The sequence below is a fragment of the Sarcophilus harrisii genome, chromosome 6 (genome assembly GCF_902635505.1).
Source record: "Sarcophilus harrisii chromosome 6, mSarHar1.11, whole genome shotgun sequence".
In the NCBI taxonomy this organism is placed as follows: domain Eukaryota; kingdom Metazoa; phylum Chordata; class Mammalia; order Dasyuromorphia; family Dasyuridae; genus Sarcophilus; species Sarcophilus harrisii.
In genome coordinates this window covers 65252755-65271883 of record NC_045431.1, presented here as the reverse complement: position 1 = coordinate 65271883, position 19129 = coordinate 65252755, and the positions used below count along the sequence as shown (strand labels likewise).

Genomic DNA, 19129 nt, shown 5'->3' with positions numbered 1-19129 from the left:
TGTCCACTGGGCTGTCTCCATTATTATAGGAGGGTAGGTAATAGTGATTTGACTTGTTTCACATGTGTCTAATTCTCCTGTGTCTCTCTAGTAGTTTGTGCTTCAACTAGCATATCTAATTTAGATAAGACTTTTTTATCAGTTATATAAAATTATTATTATATATTATATATTGTATAAAATAACTTCTAATAATTAGATATATAAATCTTATCTCCTTTTGGTTTTGTTTTTTTTACCCAGGGTGAATGGACCCCTAGAAAAATTCCAAATCCAGATTACTATGAGGATAGAAATCCATTTCTTCTGAGTTCTTTCAGTGCTCTTGGCTTAGAGTTGTGGTCTATGACATCCGATATCTACTTTGATAATTTTATTATCTGTTCAGATAAGGAAATAGCAGATCGTTGGGCTGAAGATAGCTGGATGGTGAAAAAATTGGTAGCAAGGGCTAATGAGGTATAGTATGGATTATAATGATGATAATAATAATAATAGGTATAAAATTGTGTATATTATAATTCCATATGGATTTTTAATGATGAAATGCTTTATGAAAATTTTTCATTTTAAAAGGTAAGTAAAAATATAACTACTAAAGCTTTGATATAACTTAATTTTCATTTGGGCATGAATTATTTCTTTTATGATACTACAATTTAAATAAATATCCTTTAGTTTATTTAGGTAAAAATTTTATCTTTTTCAAATGAGATTTTAACACTTTTTTTTTTTCCCGTTTGGAAAAGTGAAATTGCTAATCATTATAGACCCATTTCTCACTTCACAAAATTAAAATAATGCTACTTTTTGTAAAAACACTGACAAGTACTGTAGCTGTTAAGTTTTTTCAATTCACTTTTATTCAAAGTGGATATAATAATTTAAAATCTTAAACGTACATCTGACTGCCACCTCCCTGTTCATTGAGTTTCAATGGCTACCTCCAAGATCAAATATAAAGTCTAATGTTGGCATTTATACCTCTTTATAATTTGGTATCTTCCTATCTTTCCATTATTCTCCCACCTTATTTCCCTCCAAGTATTTCATATGATCAGTCTACCTGCACTTGTTTGAATAGCTCACCCTGCTACTCTCTGTGATAGCACAGGCTGTTCCTCTCTCCCCCCCCCCCCCCCCCCCCCCCCACACACACACACACACAGTGGCCATGGTGGGCATTTGGGAGGAAACTATGGAGATAGTTAAGAACTAATATATTCCTTATAGAAGGCAGGGAAATAAAGAAACTTCCATTAAATAACAAACAAAAAATGAATGAATGAATAAATAGGAATTTGAGGAATTTTGGCTGGGAAGCCCAAAGTTTGAAGAGTCAAAGAAAACAAAGAGGCAAGTGGGATCTAAGCTGAACATTGAAGGATATATGTCTTGATATGGATAGTCAGTGTCATGTGGTTAGTTACACTGATTAGGACTAGAACAGAGGATTACTGACTGCAACAAAGCACATCCATTGTTCAACTGTACTTGCTAGTGAATATATATTTGGCAGTTGGAAGATCAGTAGGCTGGAGCTGAGAATTTTGGTATGAGTATTAAAAAGTTTAGACTAAATTATGTAAAACCTTGAAAACCGGTGTTTAGGGGACAGTCAAATATTAGTTTTTTGGTAGTTCATATTCAACTTTTGAATGAGACATTTGCAAGTCATTCATTACTTAAGAAAAGGAGAATGATTTCTCCATAGCATGAAGAGGAGATTCAAGAAAATTAGATTTTCTGAATACCTTGAGTTGACTTAGCTCATCAAAGTTCCACTGGCTCTGAATTGCTCATCAGAATCTAAAGCCATATAAAAAGAAACTCTGTGGCTGTTTCATACTCAGCCAAATTAAATCAGTATGTATTTTAATTCTTTAAGTACAAAAGTGGACATAGTATATTCTAAGTATATGGGGTGTGCAGGGAAAAGGCTGGTGAAGTCTCATCTATATGTATGATGTTACACCTAAAGAGTGTAGGAAGAGAGGTAGAAGGTACTATATCATCAAAGCTGGAAAATTAGATTGCAACAAACTTATATAAAGCTTTAAAAGCTAAATAAATTTATTTTTAATCCTTCTAGAAGCAATAGGAAGCCACTGGATTAAATTGAGAAATCATACTTAGGAAAACTTAAGGAAAAAAAAGAGATTGTTGTCATAATCTAGGGCTTAAATTAAGAGTGGCTTTATGAATGGTGAGAAGAGCTCAGGTGCAAGTAATGTTATAAAATAAAAAGTACCAGGATTTTGGCAATTGTTTCATTATGCTGGGTGAAAAAAAGTAAGGAATCCAAGGTAATATTGATATTATAAGCCTGTGAGACTAGAACCTTCTGGTGGTGATGTGATGACTTTTGTTAGTGTCTTTGACAGAAGTAGGGAAATTTTAAAGAGGTGAGGGTTTTCGGAGAAAGATAAGGCATTCACATATTTAAGATAATTTCCTATTTAACATATATTTCTACTATGTTTAACATATATTGGACTACTTGCCATCTAGGGGAGACAGGGAGGGAAGAGGAGGAAAATTGGAACACAAGGTTTTGCAAGGGTTAATGTTGAAAAATTATCCATGCATATGTTTTGAAAATAAAAGCTTTAATAAAAAAAAGATATTTCCTAGATATCCAGATTAGATGAAAGAATAAAATAATAAAGCACACAATTTAGTTAACTATTCAAGGGCATTTTTTGGTAATAAGCCAAAACCAATCTTATTTGATAATAAGATTAAAGATGGGGAAAGACATATAAACATATATACACAATAGGTAAACCTTTTGGAGCTGGTAAAGTAACAGGAAGAAAGCAGAGGAAAAAAGAAAAAGATCTCAGATTTTGGGGGGGGGGGGTTTTGGGGAGGGAACACACTGAAGCATATGATAAGCTGTCAAAGGAGACTTGAGGAATGTTCAAACATGTGGAAAAACCAGGGCAATGAAAAACACAAGAGAACTGTGTCCAGGACAAAAAGGGTAGTAAGATGTCACAAATGGATTGGGACAGTTGAGTCTTGAGATTAGATTTAACAACTAAAAGATGATTGATAACTTGAGAGAGCAATTTCAGCTAAATGATGAGATTAGAAACTAGATTCCAAAGGGTTGAGGTGAAGTGGAGGCAGTGATTGTAGACAACTTGTTCAAGAAATTTGACTTAGAAAGGGAAGAGAACTGTGTAGAACAATAGTTTGAGGGAGATAATGGAGTAGGGTCTAGTGAAAGTACTTTTTTAAATTATTTTTTTTTAAAGGTCAGAGGATGTAGGTGTGTCTGAAGGTGGTAGGGAAGGAACCAAGAGTTGGAAGTTGAAGACAATAAAGTGGAATAATTAAAGGAACAAAAACGTGTGCTCAGAACATTGATACTTTAAAGTGGAAATCAATACCAAATTAGGAGAAAGAATAAAAAACAAGAAAATGTGGAATATAATTGAGGGGAAAAGGCAATTTAACCTATTTGCAGATGTCAAGGAAATGGAAATGGGGGTTTATGTGTGTGAACATGCATTGGCATGGACTATCACCATTTCTCAAGGAAAATGACTCCCCAAATATTTAATCCACTTTCAGGGAAATAATACAGACAAGATCACTGTAGTCTTAATAGTGTTGTTGCATGATGCATGAAAAAGTAGAAATAACATGAAGGGAAACAAAAATAGAAAGACTAAACAGACTAGACCAAACTTAAAAAAAAAAAAATCTTACTAGAGGTTATACAATTTTCAAGATATCTGAAAAGAGAGGATAGAGAGCTCTTTGGAAAAGTCAGATTAGTTATAGAATTTCTTGGAAGAAATTTATTGCTTGAATGAAAGGTTCAATTATTATATGGCATAATTTGAGGACTAACTTCTTTGAAATGTCTCAGTAAATTATCCCTGGAAAGATACATTATGTATTTACCCTGTATAGGGAGTGGTAATGTCCTAAATTTTTTCCTAAATTTAAAATCCTTCTGTGTCCAGTGTAAATTATTATTCTCTATGGCAGGGCAAGATTTTTTATGACTAGGATTTCCCTCTTTCCTGGTTCTTACATGATTTCAAATAATTTAAAATATTTTTTACCAAACATCATCTAGTTCATTTAAATTTTTTTTCCAAATAAAGTATTTCACTATCTTATTTTGAAACAGCAAAAATCACATTCTTTAATTCAGCTTTATGTTGTTTGTCAAAACAAATTACATTAGCTGTGGCAAAAAATGTGTCTTTTGCTATATTTTAGGGTTACATGTTTCATCTTCATTCTTTGGACTTGTTTATTATTGCAGAGTTACAGAATATTTTAGAATTGTTTTTCTCTGTAATATTATCTTTATGTAAATTGTTCTCAACATTCTGCTCACTTTATTCTGCATAATTTCATAAAGGGTCTCCTCATTTTCGTCTGAAATTGTCCATTTCATCATTTTTATAGGACAGTAATATTCTACTATATTCATGTATCACAGTTAACTTAATCATTCCCAAAGAGGAGAACAATTTGGTAGTTTCCAAATTTTGGCTGCTATAAAATCAGTTACTAAAAATTTTTGTATATAAAGATCTTTTTCCTCTTTATACGATTTTTTTTCCCCCTCCTCGAATAAGCCTAGTATTGGTATAAGGGTATGCATAGTTTGGTATCTTTCTGGGCAGAATTCCAAATTCCTTTCTAAGAATAGCTTTACTGATCCCATTGTTTCCCCAACAGTGTACTAGTGTACTTATTTTTCCATAGCTTCTCCATCTGCCATTTTTCTCTTATATCATCTGATTGTTTTAACTTGAATTTCTCCAATTATTAGCTTGATTTCTTCCCCTGAAAATTACCTGCCTGTTCATATCCTTTTACTATTTATCTAGTGGGGAATAGATTTTGGGCATATTAATTTAAATCAGTTACTATGTCTTTTTTATACCCTTTAACATTTATTTAATATTTTTTTCCCAATTACGTGTAAAAATTTTTAACATTGTTTGCTAAAAAATTTTGAGTTCCAAATTCTCTCCCTTCCTTTCCACCTACCTTATCTCATTGAGAAGACAAGCAATTCAATAGAAATTATATATGTACATTTCCCTTATAACCATGTTGTAAAAGAAAACTTAAACTAAAAAAAAACAAGAAAAAATAAAGATTTTAAAAAAGTATATTTCAATCTTTATTCAGACAATATTAGTTCTTTCTCTGGGGATGGATAGCAGTTTTCATAACTTGTTGAGAATTGTCTTGGATCATTGTATTAATGAGGCTTTATGTATGTCTTGTAAATGAGACTCAGAGGAACCTGTGGCAAAAACCCCCTCCCCCCAATTACTAGTTTCCACTCTAATGTTTATTACTTTAATTTTTATATAATTGAGATTGTCATTTTTATCTTATATGGCTTTGTCACTTATTTATTCATGTACTCTTTCCCTACTCATAAACCCAAAAGGTAATTTCTTTCTTGCTCTTCTAATTTGTTTATGATGGAACTTTTTATATCTATTTAGATCTTAACTTGTCATATTGTATGAAATGTTGGTCTGAACCTAATTTATGCCAGACTTTCTATCCACTTTTCCTAGAAGTTTTTGGTTAGATGAGCTCTTCCCCCTGGTTAAATAGGTTTTTGCAGTTTATGAAACACTATAATAGTATGCTAGTTTGCTTCTGTATACTATGCACCTAATTTGATCTATTTCTGTCTTTTTTTCTTTTTTTAAAAATAAATTTAAAATCATTTTAATGATTATTGCTGGGGTAGCTAGGTGGTGCAATGGATAGAGCACCAGCCCTGAAGTCAGGATGACCAGAGTTCAAATTTGGTCTCAGATACTTAACACTTTCCTAGCTGTGGGACTCTGGGCAAGTCACTTAACTCCAATTGCCTCGGGGGGGGGGGGGGGGGGGGGGGGGGGGGCGGGGGGGGGTGGGAATAACATTATTGCTTTGTATACAGTTTGACATCTAGTACTAATAGAACCTTTTTATTCCCATTTTTTCATTATTACCCTTACTATGCTTGATCTTTTGTTCTACCTTATGAATTTTTCTTTTTTTTTTTTCTAGTTCTAGAAATATTCATTTGGCAGTTTGATATAGCATTGAATAATTTAGGTAGTATTGTCATTTTTATACTTATTTGACCTCTTGAGCAGTTAATGTTTTTCCAGTATTTTGATCTATCTTTATTTTTGCAGAGATTGTTTTATAGTTATCTTCATAGTACACCCTGTATAAATCTTAATAGATACTTTCCTTATATATTTCATAGTTTCTAAAATTACTTTGAGTTTTTCTTCTTAACTCTTCTTGCTGGGTTTTGTTGATTTATGGAAATGCTGATGATTCACATGGCTTTATCTTATGTTCTCTAATTTGGGTCAAGTAATTGTTCTATGTTTATTGGGGCCATCTCTAAGGTTCTTTAAGTATATATCATCATAGAGTCTGCAGAAAGTGCTATTTTTTTTTCTTTCCATATAGTCATTCCCTTAACTTCTTTCTCTTATTTTATTGCTAGAGCTACTTTAGTAGTAGTAATAATTGAGATACTTACCTTGCCCCCTGATTTTACTGGAAAAGCTTTAGCTTATCATCTTTATATATATTTTTTTCTTGGATTTAGATTAATACTATTTACTACATTAATGAACTCCTGTGATTTCTAGAGTTTTTGACAGAAATGAATGTTTTATTTTGTCAAAAATATTTTAAGAATCTATTGATACGGTTTTTTATTATTAACATGGTTTATTATATTTAAAATCTTCCTTATATTGCTCTAACCAGCATTTCTAGTTCTGCAAAGATTTTTCTATTATTAAATTATATTAAAATATTAAAATTTATATTAAAATCTGTTACAGATTTAAAATTGTTATTAGTATGTTGTGATAGAATAAAGCACTCTTTTGCTCACATATTCTTTTACCTAGCTGCCTTGGTAAAATTAAGTATCGTTATATTTCAAAATTCTTTATTGTAAAATAAATTTTTTTTCTTTTTTTCCCCTCCTTTTGTAGCCTGGTGTATTCACTCAGTTGCTGACTGCTGCTGAAGAGCGGTGGTGGCTTTGGATCATTTATGCTTTGACAGCAGGGCTGCCTTTAATATTGATTACTTTATTTTGTTGGCCAAGAAAGGTAATGGAACAGGATTTCTTTATTCAATTATTTCAGTGTTTAGGAGTTTCTGTTGGCTGAAAAAGTGACTCATTTAAGTATTAAACTAAACTTTCTGAAAGATTTTCATACTTCATTGTTAGTGTGACACATAGTAATTGCAAGTTATAGTGAAATTAGTTTTATGTTAATCACCACAGAAAAAAGATGAAGATGCAGAGTACAAAAAAAGTGATATACATAAGCCACAAACAAAAGGAGCATTAGAACAAGAAGTAAAAGAGGAGAAGGCAGCCCTAGAAAATACTATAAACCTGGAAGAGGAAAAAGAAAATCACAATAATGGTGAAATTGAAAAAGGTAGGATGGTGATGATTTATAAAGGTATATTTATACCTATATAAAAAGATTAGTGCTATATGGTAAGTACTAGTTTTGGTATTAGTTACAGTAACTTATTCAAATATATAGCTCCATCTTAGCTCATAGGCCAAAATCTAGAAGTAGAAGAGGAACACATCTGTCAAAACAGCTTGAGATGTAGTGGTCTAATCAATCTTCCCATGGCTTTGATGGTGAGGGCTTAGTGGTGATAGTCTCAGTTGCTAAAGTTGGCCCCTTCTCATTGGCTGTCTGTTGCTTCCTATGCCACAATTCATCATTAGGTTTCTGAAGAACAGATGACAAAGAAACAAGAAGATAACTGTCTGAATTGACATTAAAGAATTTAAATCTTTATCAGCAGCATCTCATAGAAGACTAAAAGGAAAATGCATTTTGGATATTCTTAAATTTTGGGAGCTAGAGGGAACATCAGAGACCATCTAATCTAACTTCTTCAATTTACAGATAAGAAAATTCAGAGAGATGTAAGGAATTTATGCATAAATTATAGCTCACACAGTGCTAGTAAATATCAGAGCCAGGATTTGAACCTCTTAGAATTTTTTGGAAGGTTATGGTACAAAAAAGTGACAACAGTTTGTAGCTCCAGATGACAGAACTAGGACCATTTTGTAGAACTTAGAGAGACAGATTAAGGAAGTATAAAGAATTGTTTTTTTGTTTTGTTTTGGTTTTTGGTTTTTTTGTTTTTTAATTAAAGCTTTTTATTTATAAAACATTTGCATGGGTAAATTTTTCAACAATGACCCTTGCAAAACCTTCTGTTCCAAATTTTTCCCTCCTTCCTCCCCTCCCCCCTTCTAGATGGCAGGTAGTCCAATACATGTTAAATATGTTACAATATATGTTAGATCCAATATATGTATACATAGTATAAAGAATTGTAAAGAAAAGTTTCTTAAAAATTGGCACTAAGAGATAGATTCTACATCGGTTCTAGAAAGGGAACAAGTTGTTTCATATATTAGTGAGTTACCCATCAGTTGAAAATGTCTAATAAGAGTCTGAATAACAACTTGGGATATTATAGAGAGTATTAATAAATTAGGATATGGACTAGATTAGGTGACATCTAGAATCCCTTACAATTTTAACTTGTCATGAGGCTATAAATTTCTGGTATTCTTTGGCTTCCCAGGAGCCAGTTACTTGGGTGAATTTCTTAGAGATACAAGTTAAATGCTCAGGTTTCATTCACTTTTATTATTTTCAATGAATTTGTTTATTATATGGGCTTGTAAAGGTGCAGTAAGGAGAGCTGATTTGAATGCCAATTAGTTATTGCTTAAAGAAAACCAAATCACAAATAAAACTAGTCTTTCAGTGGCATATGTCCACCAAAATGTCTGTCCCACAGAATGCAGTTAAAGGATTGCTGGAATTCTTTTTACTCCCCTAAAGCAGTCTGATTGAAGATGCTAGATCTGAATTATAAATCCTAGGTTCTAGTGTCCTCTCCACAACAAACTGTTGTTCTGAGTACTTAGACTTTGAAGGGACTCTTCTTAGTTCTGCTTTAGTTCTAATCTTTTTCCCCCCCTGAGGCAATTGGGGTTAAGTGACTTGCCTAGGGTCACACAGCCAGTTAGTGTTAAATGTCTGAGGCCAAACTCAGGTCCTCCTAACTTCAAGGCTGGTGCTCTATCCACTATACCAACTAGCTGCCTCATAGTTCTAATCTTGAATATGGAATCAACCTCAATGACAAAATGATTATTTAACTCCAAATAACTTGTCAGGTTTTTGTTTCATTATTCATGTTAGGACACTGGTATGCCTTGAGATTACATACATGCCACATAGTTTATTAAGCCTGAGATAGATAAAATAGGAATCCAAATATAAAATAAAAAAAATATGAGGGCATGTTAACTAAATATGATTTGTGTTTATCTCCTGTGCCCTTAAGGGTTTTTTCTTTTATTTTTTATATCAGTATTACTAGAGCTTGAAAATAAAAGAGGAATTACTTTTTTATCAATGTCTGCTGATATCTCAGATGTGCAGAATTAGGATAAAGGAAGAGCAGTAAATTTTTAGATACTAGAGGTAAATACAGAGCAGCAAATACGTATTTTAATAATCTAATATTTAGATTTTAATTACAATATATGCTTTTAATTTTAGAGGCAATGGATTTCCAGTTGCTACTTTTTGTGTTATTTTTTTCTTTTGGATCTCTATTAGTGAAATCTCTTAGTCTCTATTTTATTTTTATCCTAATGTAGAAAATGAGTAATAATATTTGCCCTATCTGAAAGATTTTTTGTGAGGATATGATAAAATGTATATGAAGGCTTTTGGAATTATATAATGCACTATGCAGATTATATGTTTTATTAAGTTTATGTCTGTGAAGAGGTCAGTTTTGGATTTCCTCTTCCTCAGTTCACTTAAAACTTTGATACAGAATTTAAATCAGCCCTTCAGAAAGTTGCCTGACACTTCAAACATAAATAATTTGTTTCAAAACATATGACAAAAGACAGTGTTTAGCAAAATCAAGGACATTATAATTTGTTTGAAAAGGTGGATTTTTTTTATCCTTTTTGTATATTTGAAATTTTCAATAACATAGCTGAGTTTACAGAATCATTTCTGTGATATCTCTGTTCTAGAGGAAGAAGATGAAATGGAAGAAAAGAGTGAAGAAGAAAATGAAACTATAGAAGGACAGGAAGAAGGCAGTAAATCTAATAAATCTGGATCAGAAGATGAGGTGAGCTCTTTATTGGGAAGAACTAGTTTGAATTTGATGTGGCCATATTCTTAAAAATAGCCGTAGGGAAAAAATTTTGATTCATGTAAAAATTTTTTTTTCTTTTAGCACTTTTTTTTCTTTTATTATAATAACTTTTTATTGACAGAACCCATGCCAGGGTAATTTTTTACAACATTATCCCTTGCACTCACTTCTGTTCCGATTTTTCCCCTTTCTCCCTCCACCTCCTCCCCTAGATGGCAAGCAGTCCTATATATGTTAAATATGTCGCAGTATATCCTAGATACAATATATGTGTGCAGAACCAAACAGTTCTCTTGTTGCACAGGGAGAATTGGATTCAGAAGGTAAAAATAACCCAGGAAGAAAAACAAAAATGCAAGCAGTTTATATTCATTTCCCAGTGTTCTTTCTTTGGGTGTAGCTGCTTCTGTCCATCATTGATCAATCGAAACTGAGTTAGATCTTCTCTTTGTCAAAGAAATCCACTTCCATCAGAAGACATCTTCATACAGTATCGTTGTTGAGGTTTATAATGATCTCCTAGTTCTGTTCATTTCACTCAGCATCAGTTCATGTAAGTCTCTCCAAGTCTCTCTGTATTCATCCTGCTGGTCATTTCTTACAGAACAATAATGTTCCATAATATATATACCACAATTTACCCAACCATTCTCCAATTGATGGGCATCCATTCATTTTCCAGTTTCTAGCCACTACAAACAGGGTTGCCACAAACATTTTGGCTCATACAGGGCCCTTTCCCTTCTTTAGTATCTCTTTGGGGTATAAGCCCAATAGAAACACGGCTGGATCAAAGGGTATGTACAGTTTGATAACTTTTGGGGCATAATTCCAGATTGCTCTCCAGAATGGTTGGATTCGTTCACAACTCTACCAACAGTGCATCAGTGTCCCAGTTTTCCCGCATCTCCTCCAACATTCATCATTATTTTTTCCTGTCATCTTAGCCAGTTTGACAGGTGTGTAGTGGTATCTCAGAGTTGTCTTAATTTGCATTTCTCTGATCAATAGTGATTTGGAACACTCTTTCATATGAGTGGTAATAATTTCAATTTCATCATCTGAAAATTGTCTGTTCATATCCTTTGCATGTCAATTTTTCATCTCACTTTTTCTTAACAGCTTTACAAGACGTCTTGGGATGCAGAATTGTCTTTAAGGAAGTCAGGAAAATATTGTAGTTAGTATTATTTTAATTCCCATTGCAACAATAAAGAGACTTAGTCATTTATATATGACTCCTAATGATAGTTTGCACCATAAACATTTTTAAATCAGCAGAATTGTACTAAAGTATGTCAATCCTTGTAAGCTTTTTAAAATGTTTTTTGTACTAGAGAATTATTTTTCTCAGCTGTGAAGATAGATTTGTTCTTTAATATTTATATTTTAGTAGTTCAAATATTCATTGAGCCTCTCTATAGAATACTGTTAGGTGTTCATAAACCTTTTTATGTAGGTTTTTGTCTATAGATTTTTAGAATGACTTTCAATTTGCCTGACAGTGTAGTGGAAATTATGGACTATTGTAATTAAAAAGTGAAATAGCATAGTGGTCTAAGAGAAAAGCATCTTGTTTGTAAAACCAGCTCTTTTATTTCAATTTATTAAGTATTGATTAAGCAGCTTTCATGGGATAGAGTAAGAACAAACAAATCCTAACTCTGAAGAAGCTTACATTCTGTTGGAAGAAATGCGAGAAAAGAACACATTTCCAATTAGGAATTGCAAGAGACCCATGAAGAGATGAGGCAGTGCTCTTTGTATCTGAAGAGGGAGAAAACCCTACCAGCTAAGGAAATGAGGGAAGACTTCCCAGAATTCAGCACTTGATGTGGGCCTCATTCAGGAATAAGTTCAGGAATTCTAAAGGTGGACTTGAATGGTTGGATCATTTCCCAACTCCACCAACAATGTATCAGTGTTTCAGTTTCCCGCCTCCAAAATGGGATGCTCCATTTCAGATATATTTTTTCTTGGTCCAGAAAAGAATTCTGAACAGCTTTAATGATTAGGAGGAGGGACAAGATGATTAGGAGGAGGGACAAAATTTTTAACTCAGGTGTGAGATTGATAAGATCCGCGATGTAGATGTCAAAAAAGATAATCACTAATTAAACACTTTTGTTCTCATTCTAAAAGACTTGTAACATTACTCTGAGAAAAGCAAAGAGTGGGAAACAGTTGTAGTTAGCAGCAATTGGAGCAACAGTGTCAGTTATTTGTGGAGGAAAGCTAAACCAATGAAAAAACATAATTCTTGTCAGAATGGCAGAACCATGAAGCCACCAGGCATTAGAGCACTATAGACAGAAAATGGGATGGGGACAAAGGGCACAGAAAGAGGGAATGAGAAACAGAGCCCTCATGGAAGGGGGAGAGAGAAGAGGACACGGGGGAACTAGAGCAATGCTTGTATAATGAGTAGTGATCATGGAATCCTGCCGTAGAGGAACAATTTCCCCTTCTCTGTTGAGGTCCTTATCCAGTAAGGTGGCACTCCAAGTACTATGGATTGTACTGCTTGGAGAAGTAAAATTATAAACATATATAGGGTTTCTTCAAGTATTTTAAATCAATAATGATGTTTAAATCCTAGGAGAAGGTAGGGCACATGAGAGGTTACAGCAGCTTGATTTAGTGAACCCAAGTCCTTTTTCCTTAGTAAGAGCCAAACTTCCAGAAGAAAATGTCTTTTCTTCTATAATGAATTTGTGTTGGTGAGATAGTATAAGTTATAAGGTTCTTCACAAAAAGGGAGAAAAATTATCTTGACTCTATATGTTTTTTGTTTTTTTATTTTGATATCATGCTAGCTTCAGTATTTGAAGGAAGCTGAGGGCAGCTATTTTGGGGAAGTGTCATTTGCTAATGTTCCTAGCTATTTTGAAGGTGAGAACAAGTGAATTCCTCCCTTCCCCCCCCCCCCCCCCCCCACAGCAGTGATCTCTTTAATTACAAAATGTAATGATCTCTTCTCACTCATTCTTTTTTTTTTTTTTAATTAAAGCTTTTTATTAACAAAGCATATACATGAGTAATTTTTCCAACATTGATCCCTGTATAATAACCCCATGCCGCAAATTTTCCCCTTCTTCCCTCCATCCCTTCCCCCACCTGGCAGGCAGTCCAATACATGCCAGATCCAATATGTGTATATATATTCACACAGCCATCCGGTTGCACAAGAAAAATCAAATCAAGAAGGAAGAAAAAGAAAAACTTTGACTCAATTTTTATTTCAGTGGCATTTGATACTATTGGCCCGGTCTCTGTGTTCCTACCTATGTGCTCCTCTCTTGCTTTCTGTGACACCGCTGCCTCCCATTCTCCATCTCACATCCTGTGTACTCCAACTCTCTGATTTTGTGGACCATTTGGGGTGGCTTCATCAGTTCCCATATATTGTAATAATTTGCATTCAGATGTTTCGCAGATCCTTCTCTTCCTCCCTTCTTTCTTATTTCCTCTTCCTCTTCTATGTTTGTTGGTTATCACATAAAACATTCCATTTCTTTGCTTTTGTGTAGACAATACATTTATTGTTGTTCCATCATTCACTCATGGTCTACTCTTCATGTGTATGTATATATGTGCTTGCAAAACTGTGCAAACATGTACACACACATACACATTTTCTTTTATAGAACATGAGCTTCTTGAAAGTGGGGACTTAAATTTTTATCTTTTCTCAGTGCCAAGCTAATAGCTGGAATATAGGTAACTGCTTAATAAATGCTTACTGATTGGCCACAGAGTAAAGAGGATATGTAGGCACAGCTACTGTAAACTGTTTTATGTGAATTTAGTATTGAAATCAACTTGGAACAATAAATTAAGGAGGTGACAGGGTCAAATGAAAGGTTTCTTTTAAAATTATTTTAAGATTTTATTTTTTTATCCACTTACATGTAAAAAGAATTTTTAACATTAATTAAAAAAATTTTGAGTTCAAAGTTCCTTCCCTTTGTCCTCTGCTTCCTTCCTTTTGAGAAAGGAAGGAATTTTATATAGTTTATACATTCATGCAAAACAAAAGAAAATATAGACCTAAAAAACCCTAAGAAAAAATAAAATTATAAAATAGCATGACTTTGATCAGCATCCATATTCATCAGTTCTTTTCTGGAGAACCCTAAATTCGCGCCTTTTTCATCATAAGTCATTGAGAATTGTCTTGGATCATTGTGTTTCTGAGAATAACTAAATCATTCACAGTTGATCATTGTACAGTGTTGTTACTATGTACAATGTTCTCCTAGTTCTGCTCATTTCACTTTGCTTCAGTTCATGTAAGTCTTTCCAGATTTTCTGAGAGCATCTTGCTTGTCATTTCTTAGAGCACAATAGAAGCACATTGCAGTCATATGTCACAGTTTGTTAGCCAGTCATCAAATTATGGGCATTCCCTCAATTTCCAATTGTTTGTCACCACTAAAAGAGGTACTATAAATATTTTTGTACACAAACATTCTTATGTTTTTTGTTTTCTGTTCTTTAATTCTTTGGGATTTTAACTCTTAACTTTTAAGTTCTTTTAGCTTCTCGATTTTAGTATGGTACTGCTAGGTCAAATGGCATTTGTCATTTTCCTTTTCTGTCATATTACTCAATCTAATAGGTGAGGGGTGGTATCTCAAGATTGTTAGAATTGCATTTCTGTATTCAATATTAATATAAAGCATTTTTTCATATGACTATCAATAGCTTTGATGTCTGAAAACTGCTTGTTCATATCCGTTGGTTAAACTAATTGGGGAAAGGCTCTCATTTTTATAAATTTGACTCAATCCTCTATATATTTGAAAAATGAGGCCCTTATCAGATAGGGCTGGGTTGTGAAGTGGTGAATTTCAAACATAATTTATATTTGCTTCTATAGGCAAGCACTGAGTTTGTTAGCTATGGGGTGACATAATTTTGTTAAGCTGTGTGAGGAATGAAATGGAATGAGAGGTTTCAAGGAGATAAGGAGATCCAAGTAAAGAAGTTCCGGTATTCCAGTCGATAGATGATAAAGAAGGCCTAAATTAGGATGTTGGCTGTGTGAGTGGACAGGAAAGGACCTAAGTAGATAGAAATGACAAGATTTGGAAGTTTGGATATGGGGGGGTTAGTGATAGTGATTGGGTGGCTTGAAGGATGATCCTGCCTTAGACAGCAGAAGGGAAGTTCAAAGAGGCATGTATATGGGAAGAAAGGTAATGAATTCTGTGGGAGACATGTGGAGATTGAGATGACTCTAGCACATGAAGTCTCTAGTAACTAAACAGTTGGTAATGTGGGAACAAAGCTCAGAAGGAATACCAAGAGTGGATAAATGAATTTACGAGTTATCTTGATAGAGACATACAGAAAGTAAAGAGAGTCCATATAAAGTACATGATGGTGGTACTGAGGTTGTCAAAATTTAGTACTTGGTCAATTGATTAGCGGTAAACTGATCAGATGCCTTTCAAGATAATTCATAAAGTGTTTGAAAACAAAATTGCTAATATACTTTCTTTTTTTCTTAGATGAAAGAAGCTGATGAAAGTACAGGGTCTGGAGATGGGCCAGTGAAATCAGTACGCAAAAGAAGAGTAAGGAAAGACTGAAATACTTTCAAGTTTTTTTTTTTTTTTTTTTTTTTTTTTTTTTTTTTTTTTAAGTTCCTGAAAGAGAATTTTGGCATGCCAGCATAGCATTGCCAGTCACTGGACTTAACTCTTTCTCCACCTCCTTCCAATAGCCAGCTTCTCTGTTCTTAAAATTTCTTTTAGTCTTCCTTTTGAGGAAAAACACTATTTGTGAAGTTGTCTGGTGTTTTAATTTAGAATAAAAGAAAAATGGTCAGTTGAATAACAGATGTAAGAGCATAAATAATATCATTAGAATTTATTTAGTCTAAGTCATTTGGAGGTAATTTTAGTTCTTTAAAATGTGTGTAACAAAAGAATTTGTTCCATCTTCTCCACCGCAGTTGGACAGATTAATTTAAGTATTTTCCATTTAATGAAAATGGCTAAAATACAGCACAGCTAGTCAGATTGCCTTTCTCAAAAGTGGGATAGAATTTTTTGTTGTACAGAACTAAATGTAATAAAGGTTTTTTGTGGTTGTATTTGGTTCTCAACAATTTAAAGTATTTGTACATGGCTTATATTCACCTAGTTTGTGTCAGTTTATAGTTATTGTCAGTTGTTAACAAGTGAATTTATTAAATTACTATAAATAAATTACTTAAGTAGTAATTAAGAGGTGCTTTGTTGATAGACAAGTTGGCTTGTCTGAAGGTCATTCATGGAATCACTGGTTATTGGTGCAACATATTTTACATTTGAATGCAAAGATGTTAAATTTTATTAAAGAGAATGGTGTACAGATTATTCAAGTTTTTATAGTTTTGAGCCAGAATGGCCTATTCTTGTTGGAAAAATATTTGCTAAATGTACATTGCTCTTAAAAATAGAAATGAAAATAAATATTTTTCTTTAAATTATAGCCTTTTCAACAAATAACTTATTGCGAGTAAGGCTTTTGAAAATTTCTGTATAGCTGATCATTTAAGATGTTGGTGGCTGAATGAAGTCAGTCACAACTACCCTTTAAAAATTTTTTTTCTACTGCTTTTTAAGATTTCAAATCCCTTTCATACCCTGACATTGTCCCTTGAAGTTGTTTTATTGCCATTTTAACGTCTTAAATTAAAAATTATTTGTCCAAAGCCACATACTACCTAATTAATATTAAAAAAAAATTTTTGTAATGACTTTAGGACCTTTTGCTTTCACCTAGCTAAGCCCTTTAACTAGCAGGAACAATTGTTTTTAACACAATTTCTGTCTGAAGGACCATTTATTTTGGTAATGTTTCCCACGAATTTCATTTTTGTATGAAGTTCTTAATTCTGTTAATGGTAACTGACTTAAGCTTTTTATTAAAATAAGCCAAATTTAGCCCTTTGTTTCAAAAAAGGTGGTTGGAAATAATTGTCATATAGTGAATTAACTGGTAGTAGTGTTTAATACTAATGTAGAATCTTAGTTAAGAGATGATAGTGTGTAGTCAGCTTCTTGATTTGAAAGGCTTTTCTCCAAACTAATTAATTAATGCTCTGGATTTTCTCTAGAGTATGTTTAATGAAGAATTGTAAATAAAAAACTTTTTTTTCAAAAAGTGAACCTCTTATGATTTAAAGGAATACACCTAAATTTTGTGGAAGCTTTTATGGTGATTGTATATGTCTTGTAAGTGGTTTTTTAAAAAAAGTTTCATCTGCCTGATTAATAATAGACCTCTTTCAATTATAATTTTTGATCAAGCTAATGAATCTGAGTGGAGAGAAAATTCTCAGTCTCTAAGTTAGTGCCCAGTCCTGGAGGAGAGTTGATTGGTTCAATAAGTTAATTAATTACAAGTTTTTGTATCAATTTTATAGTAGACACAGCCCAAATTGTTATGTTTTCATCATATAGGGATATATTTATCTTTTATTACTCTAACTGGCCTTTTTGTTTTAAAATGGCTAGCATTTCATTTTCTCTTCTCAAATAAAGGAGTAAAATAAGTACATTATGCTTTTCTTTCTTTTAAATTAGCTTTAAATGGAAGTTTTTTTTTAACTTTACAAAGATGTCTTAGCTAGTTTTCCTTGAATTTTTTTTAAACAATAGCCTTCATTTCATTTAAAGTCACTAACTACAAAAGAAATTGAATTTCACCAGAATGTAATCATATGTGCCATTCACTGTATTATTTGCAGAGTTTTTATAAGTTTTACAAGGCTAAATAAAATATTTTTGATCATTTGCTAACATTAACAAATGAAATTTGGATTAATAGTCCAGTTAATCGTAGTTAATGTACTTCATTAAGCTATTAGATACTTAAAACATAAATTTAATGTAGTAGCATTTGTGTACAATTTTTGTACCTTTCATTTTTAGTTTTATAACCTTGCTAGAATTAGAGCTGTTAGACAAGATAGCTAATCCTCATGTTTCTATAAATTAACACCATTAATACTTAAAGCTAATGCCCTTCCTTGAATTGTAGGTACCTTCCCCCCACTTGTTTAACAGTCTGCCCATTGAGATTTGGGAGCTAGCTATTCGGGGGTACCTCTTCACAAACAAGTACAATCTTCCTTTTTTCTTTGTCACTGTGGTATTTTTAATTGGTTTTCAACTATCAGTTATCAAACTAGTATTTTTTTCCTCTCCAGTTTTTCCCAGTTCCTACTACCTACTCTTTTACCAATCTCCTATGAGATTCTTTCTAACTAACGAACAGTTCAACCAGCTTAATAACTGGAAAATGTTTTGCAGTGCATTATTGAGTAAATATATATGTATAACCTGTTTTTAAAGCTTGAAGTCTAAAAATGACGACTAGGTGAAAATATAAAATAATGCCCAAATAATAATGGTATAGTTGCCAAGTTAAAAGTTAATCAGTCATTCACTAGAGGGTCAGCAACCCTTTTATGAAAGGACTACTTTTAATTCTCACCTTAAGTAAAATAAGTCTCATTATTTACTCAAGTGGTGGTGGGGAGGTTTCAGTGTTGGTTCTCCTCTTGAGCTTTAGACTGGCAGCATCTAGCCATAACCACAATCTTATTAGAAATGGTTCAAGGATGAAAAGAATGAGAATGAGATTACTATAGTCAGGTATGTGTGGCATGAATTGGACATTTTAGAGAGAAAATAATGTGTATTTTTTTTTTTTTTTTTTTTTTTTGCTGAGGCAATTGGGTTAAATGTCTTGCTGATCACACAGCTATGAAGTATTAGGTGTCTGAGGCCAGGCCTTGTGACTTCAGGACTGGTGTTCTACCCACGCGCCAACTAGCTGCCCCCAAAATACACACATTTTGACAACTATA

The 19129-nt window shown here is 32.9% G+C and overlaps 1 protein-coding gene across 1 annotated transcript in view; it reads left to right on the top strand.

Moving 5' to 3' along the window:
* The window catches only part of CLGN (calmegin), a 67748-nt gene extending 51385 nt beyond the window's left edge, over positions 1-16363 (top strand). The window contains exons 11-15 of the mRNA XM_031944129.1: positions 244-459; positions 7011-7130; positions 7310-7469; positions 10133-10233; positions 15777-16363. Coding sequence (XP_031799989.1) covers positions 244-459; positions 7011-7130; positions 7310-7469; positions 10133-10233; positions 15777-15857 — 678 coding nt within the window. The 3' untranslated portion in view covers positions 15858-16363. The remainder of the gene's footprint in view (positions 1-243; positions 460-7010; positions 7131-7309; positions 7470-10132; positions 10234-15776) is intronic.
* Positions 16364-19129: the final 2766 nt, after the last annotated feature.